Below are 5,429 nucleotides of genomic sequence, written 5' to 3' on the forward strand. Positions count from 1 at the left end.
AGGCGCAAAACCGAACAAATTAACGCATGAAGGGGTTGCGAAACGTTCGATCCTTATTATAAACAATACAGATAATCTATGTTTCCCGCGTTCGCTTGTAGCTGCAATGATTTATAGCGAACGCGGGAATGTGCGCACTGGGGAGCTTCACGCAAAATGGAATGCTGTGAGAAAACAGAATTCTGTGATGCAACGAGAGCTAGCACTCGTACTCACGCGGAAAGCTGGCGTTTCTATACCTGATGAAGGGTGTAACATTCCAGAGTTCGAACGTTTCCGACTCCATCTCGCAAGGTACGATACGACGATCACTGTTTATAATTTTAGCTCTTTTGCTCGTAGTGCGCCACCGTTATACGATGGCAGCGGGATGCTCTCTAGGTCGCGCGGTTAGACATAAACTAAATATCATGTATTACGAACGCAGTCGCCACTTTAATCCAATATTGAATTTAAGAGCTGCTAGTGGAAGTAGGGGTTATTGCAGGGGGGTTGCAACCGTGGATATAAACCTGAAAGGGGACATCGGTGTTCAAATGCGTATCTCCGGTGTTTCGCCGTTCCGTCGTGTGAAGAAACGATTCAACTAATCCATTGTAGCATGTGTCAACGGGCGTTTTACAGTAGCGCATGCTTCGAACGACATCGAGTCCCAAAGTCATACAACGTCGAGACAACATCGAGTGTCTGTAGCATTCTCCGGATTTGCAACAAATGCGGTCGTTTACAAAACTCAAGAAAAAACATAAATGTGGTATGATTTATTGTCGTATTTGCGCGTCGTCAAAACCACTGAACTACCTATGTTTCATGCGCCCGCTTCGTCACATCGACGGATTATCGAAAAATCCAACGCGAGCGGAAAATACTAGTGAAACTGAAACTGAAACGGTGGATGAAAATAAGAACGTAGAAACGAGCGAACGCGAGTAAGGTCGCGTCGCATTTGTGTTTTATGATTTTGAGACACGGCAGGATGATGTGGTCGAAGGCAGCGAAAATGTTAAAACGCACGTGGTTACACTTTGTGTCGCACAGCAAATATGTGATTCCTGTATGGAGATAGACGACATGACGGTGCGTTGTCGTTGGTGTGGCGTGCGTGAATTAATATTTCGCAATGATCCGGTGAAGCAATTTGTCGATTTTGTCACGAGACCAACGAAGAGCTTCAAACAGATCATTTGCATGGCACATAACGCTAGCGCGTTCGACTCTCAATTTATTCTCCGCTACCTGGTCGAAAGTAACAACTACGTTGAGCCAAAATTTATTTTAAACGGTACGAAAATTATACTATTAACCGTTGGTCAAACTAAATTCATAGACAGCATTAATTATATGCCGATGCGATTGTCAATGTTGCCAAAAGCTTTCGGGTTGAAGGGTATTTCAGGCAAAGGATTATTCCCTCATTTGTTTAATACCGTCGAAAACCAATATTACACCGGCCCATTACCGGATATTCGGTATTTCTCACCAGATACGATGAAACTGGATGAACGTGAAGAGTTTTTAGCCTGGCATGCGGAGATGGTTAGTAAAAACGTCGAGTTCGATTTTCAACGAGAGATAGTAGCCTATTGTCGCAACGACGTGATATTCTTCGTCGAGCATGTCTCGCTTTTCGTAAAATTTTTTTGGAGCGGGGAAAAGTATGTCCCTTCGAAGAATGTACAACCATCGCTTCCACTTGTATGCGAGTTTTCCGGAAAAACTTTTTGCGTGAGAAAGAGATAGGTATCATTCCGACGGGGGGTTACAGACGCGGTAATAATCAATCGGATAAAGCTCTTCAATGCGTTGCTGGAAGGAACGCGAACTCGGGCGTGTTATAATTCATGCTGGTAGAGGACGGGAACAACGTTTATCAGATGGTACATTAGTTGACGGTTATTACGAGTCGGAAAATCCACCGCGAAGACATGTTATACAATTTCACGGGTGTTTTTTGCATGGATGTCCTGCATGCTTTCGAGTGAACCGCGATAGACCACTCTCGACCAGTGTACACGCGGATACGATCGACGCATGCTACGAACGCACACTCTCGTCAAGTCGTCTTCAAAAACAGGGATATTTCCTTACGGAGAAATGGGAATGCGTCTTCAATCGAGAGCTGCGTGAGAATCAGGAGATGCGTGATTTTGTAGAAAATCACCCAATGCTACGAATCATGCCCCTCGATCCTCGCGACACATTCTTCGGGGGCCGCACAGGGAATATCGTCACGCGGTACGAAGTTACGGGGGATGAGAAGATACGTTACGTTGACGTATGCTCTCTATACCCCTATGTGCTGAAGACAGGCGCTTTTCCGATCGGACATCCGGAAGTTTACGTGGGCGAAGAGTGTTCCAACTTAATCGGTGTGGCTCCTGATTTTAACTTTACTACGGTGGAAGGACTCGTACAATGCAGAGTACTCGCACCACGCGAACTCTTTCACCCCGTACTACCGTTTCGCACGCAAGGTAAATTATTGTTCGCACTCTGTCGCAGCTACTGTGAAAAATTCTCTCAAATAGCGTGTACACAAGAGAATCCAGCCGATCGTGAATTCGAAGGCACTTGGGTCTCTTGCGAGCTACGAAAAGCCATTGAGAAAGGCAATCGTGTGACATCTGTGAGCGAGATATGGAATTATAAAATCTCACGATACGATCCTAGTACACGGCAGGGCGAATTGTTTGCCGAATATATTAATTGTTTTCTACAGCTTAAGCAGGAGGCCAGCGGTTGGCCGAACGAATGCGAGGATAATGACAAGAACGCAAAAGAAAATTATTCAAGGGAGTATAAAGAAATTGAGGGGGTTGTTCTCGATAGGAGTAATATAGTGCGGAATCCCGGTCTACGCTCGATTGCAAAGTTGTCTGAATTCCTTCTGGGGAAAATTCGGTCAACGTTCTAATCTACCGAATACAGAGATTGTTAGAACGCGAGAACATTTATTATCTTTGCTCACAAGTCCTGAGCATGAAATAATAAATATTTTGCCTATAAACGACGACGTGATCTACGTCACGTGGCGACTGCGACAAGAGGCGCTCGTACCTTCTTCGATGACAAATGTAGTAATAGCGGCTTACACGACGGCGCAGGCACGACTAAAATTATACGAATATTTAGAAAAATTAGACCGCCGTGTATTATATTATGATACCGATTCCTGTACATATGTGAGCACCGGTGACCCCAATGAGTACGAACCGCGTACGGGTAATTTTTTGGGTGATATGACGGATGAGCTTGAGAACCATGGTCAAGGTAGTTACATAGAGGCCTTTATATCCGGAGGCCCAAAATTTTACTCCTACGTTGTACGTACCCCGCAAGGTAGAACTCACGAAGTTTGTAAAGTAAAGGGGATAACCCTAAACTTCGAAAATTCGAGATATATTAACTTTAGCAGCATAAAAAATTTATTAATAGCCGGAAAAATAACCGAAAACGAGAAAGATGATGAGAGGGAGGAGGATTCGCGGAAAACATCGATAAATTTACGTTTTAGAGCGATTCGACGTACCGCATTTCACGACGTCGTAACGAGAGACGAGAGCAAATCATGCAAGTCTGTGCTACTAAAACGTAGATTCGACAACAACACAGGACACTCTCTGCCATATGGCTACGTGGCGTCGTAAGAGAGTAGTCGGTTGATCCTTCTCCTCTTTCGAATCTGAACACTTATTTCTAGAGAATAAGAAAATGTATAAATGTAAATATAGTGTTAAGTATTCTGTGTAAAAATATACGACTGTTTTCTCTCAATAATGACTTATCTGTATATTGCGTTCACAGGGATATGAGCTAGTGGTCCTGTCATGGAAGACTCCTCGGCGTGGGGTTATAAGTCCATCACCGTTTCTTCTTTTCTTCAGTATTTATGTAGCTTCACTAGGTAACAGAATCAATCATTTAGCAAAATGGACGTTCGCTGGAAACATCCTTGGACATCTATCGTTTGCGGTCCTACGGGCTGTAGGAAAACGGTTTTCGTAAAGACTTTTCTTCGTTATTTACCTGCAATGGCGGATACTCGTTTCGACAGGATCCTATTATGCCGAGTGGCAAGAGGCTTACCGTCAATTACAGCAAGAAGTGACGAAATCAGGCCGTTGTATGATAGAATTTCGAGAAGGCTTACCGCGCGCGGATGATTATTCAAACGACCCTTTTGTCGCGAAATTGGTGATAATAGACGATCTCATGAGGGAATCGTCATCGTACGAAGTAATTGTCGATCTGTTCACAAAGGGGAGTCATCACAAAAATCTTAGTGTTATACTCATTTCGCAAAATCTATTTCATCAAGGACGAGGGCAACGAGATATTTCTCTCAATACGAATTACATCGTGGTGTTCAAAAACCCCCGTGATCGTGCTCAGATACGCCACTTGGCCAGGCAGGTATATTCGGAAGATTCAAAAAGTTTCTGGAAGAAGCTTATTATGACGCTACATTGTTTCCACATGGATATCTGTTGTTCGATCTGAAACAATCTACTCCGGATGAGTATCGGTTTCGCACATGTATCCTTCCCACCGATACCACGCACTATGTTTACGTTCAACGAGGATCCACCAGAAGTTACATATAAAACCCGTGCATATGCTTATTCTGTGACAGTCTTGTCGTCGCAATGACAATGGGTGGTGGTAGCGGAATGGATGCGAAAAAGAACGATAAAACAGTGAGTCTGGCAAAACGATCCATCGGTGCGAAAAACATCTCTCTCCTGAAGGCGTTGTGCTACTTGACGGAGAAACAACGCTCTGCCTTTCTGCGAGAAGCGGACAGTGATTTCATTAGATGTATTTGCGAGTGCTCCTTCAACACACTCAAAGGTAACGTACCGCTCGGCAGTAGGGAAAAAAATCGTCTATTACGTTACAAAGCAACGTTACGTCATATCGCTAATAACCGTGCCGATTGGAGAGGTAAACGGAAAGTGATAGTACAGCGTGGAGGATTTCTGCCTTATCTGATTGGCTCTATACTCGGTGCTATATTATCTAAAATTATTGATAATTAAGACTGTTCGCGCTTGAACCATGGAAAGAGCTAAGAAGATGGTACTCATTTCTACGGATAATCTTGAGAGATTACAGCAGCAGACTCATACATCGCCGACCTCGCTGTCGTCGTCGTCGTTGGCGTCTTCCTCAACTACGATTCCCTCTGTTTTGACAGATAATCCCACAACTGGGTTGAACATAGCATCGGTAGAGAATGAAAATACGGTGCGTACTCCGGGTTCCGTCCTGTCACGTCTCGACGCAGAGATGCATAGAATTCTCAACTCTCCGGTCCTCGGAGGAGCGCGGGAAAAATGGAGATTGTATAGAGAGGTGCTTCAGCGATATCTGTACTTTTTTTGAGAGCGGGAAAAACGTCGATTACGCGGAAAAAAAGAAGAGAAACC

The 5,429-nt window shown here is 44.2% G+C and overlaps 1 protein-coding gene across 1 annotated transcript; it reads left to right on the forward strand.

The window, feature by feature from the left end:
* The first annotated feature begins 1,071 nt into the window (after window positions 1-1,071).
* On the forward strand, window positions 1,072-3,647 carry LOC112590523 (probable DNA polymerase). The gene is made up of 4 exons (XM_025307372.1): window positions 1,072-1,536; window positions 2,075-2,474; window positions 2,529-2,796; window positions 2,873-3,647. Exons 1-4 carry the CDS (start codon window positions 1,072-1,074, stop codon window positions 3,645-3,647), a joined length of 1,908 nt encoding a protein of 635 aa, XP_025163157.1.
* The last annotated feature ends 1,782 nt before the right edge of the window (window positions 3,648-5,429 follow it).

Source organism: Harpegnathos saltator, unplaced genomic scaffold (assembly GCF_003227715.2).
Source record: "Harpegnathos saltator strain DR-91 unplaced genomic scaffold, Hsal_v8.6 scaffold846, whole genome shotgun sequence".
In the NCBI taxonomy this organism is placed as follows: Eukaryota; Metazoa; Arthropoda; class Insecta; order Hymenoptera; family Formicidae; genus Harpegnathos; species Harpegnathos saltator.

Excerpts from the sequence above, each read along its gene's own strand:
- LOC112590523 (XM_025307372.1), top strand. The coding sequence starts at position 1,072 with ATGACGGTGCGTTGTCGTTGGTGTGGCGTGCGTGAATTAATATTTCGC. Across the intron at positions 1,537-2,074 it reads TAGCCTGGCATGCGGAGATG|GGATATTTCCTTACGGAGAA; the intron begins GTTAGTAAAAAC and ends CTTCAAAAACAG. Across the intron at positions 2,475-2,528 it reads ACTACCGTTTCGCACGCAAG|CGTGTACACAAGAGAATCCA; the intron begins GTAAATTATTGT and ends TCTCTCAAATAG.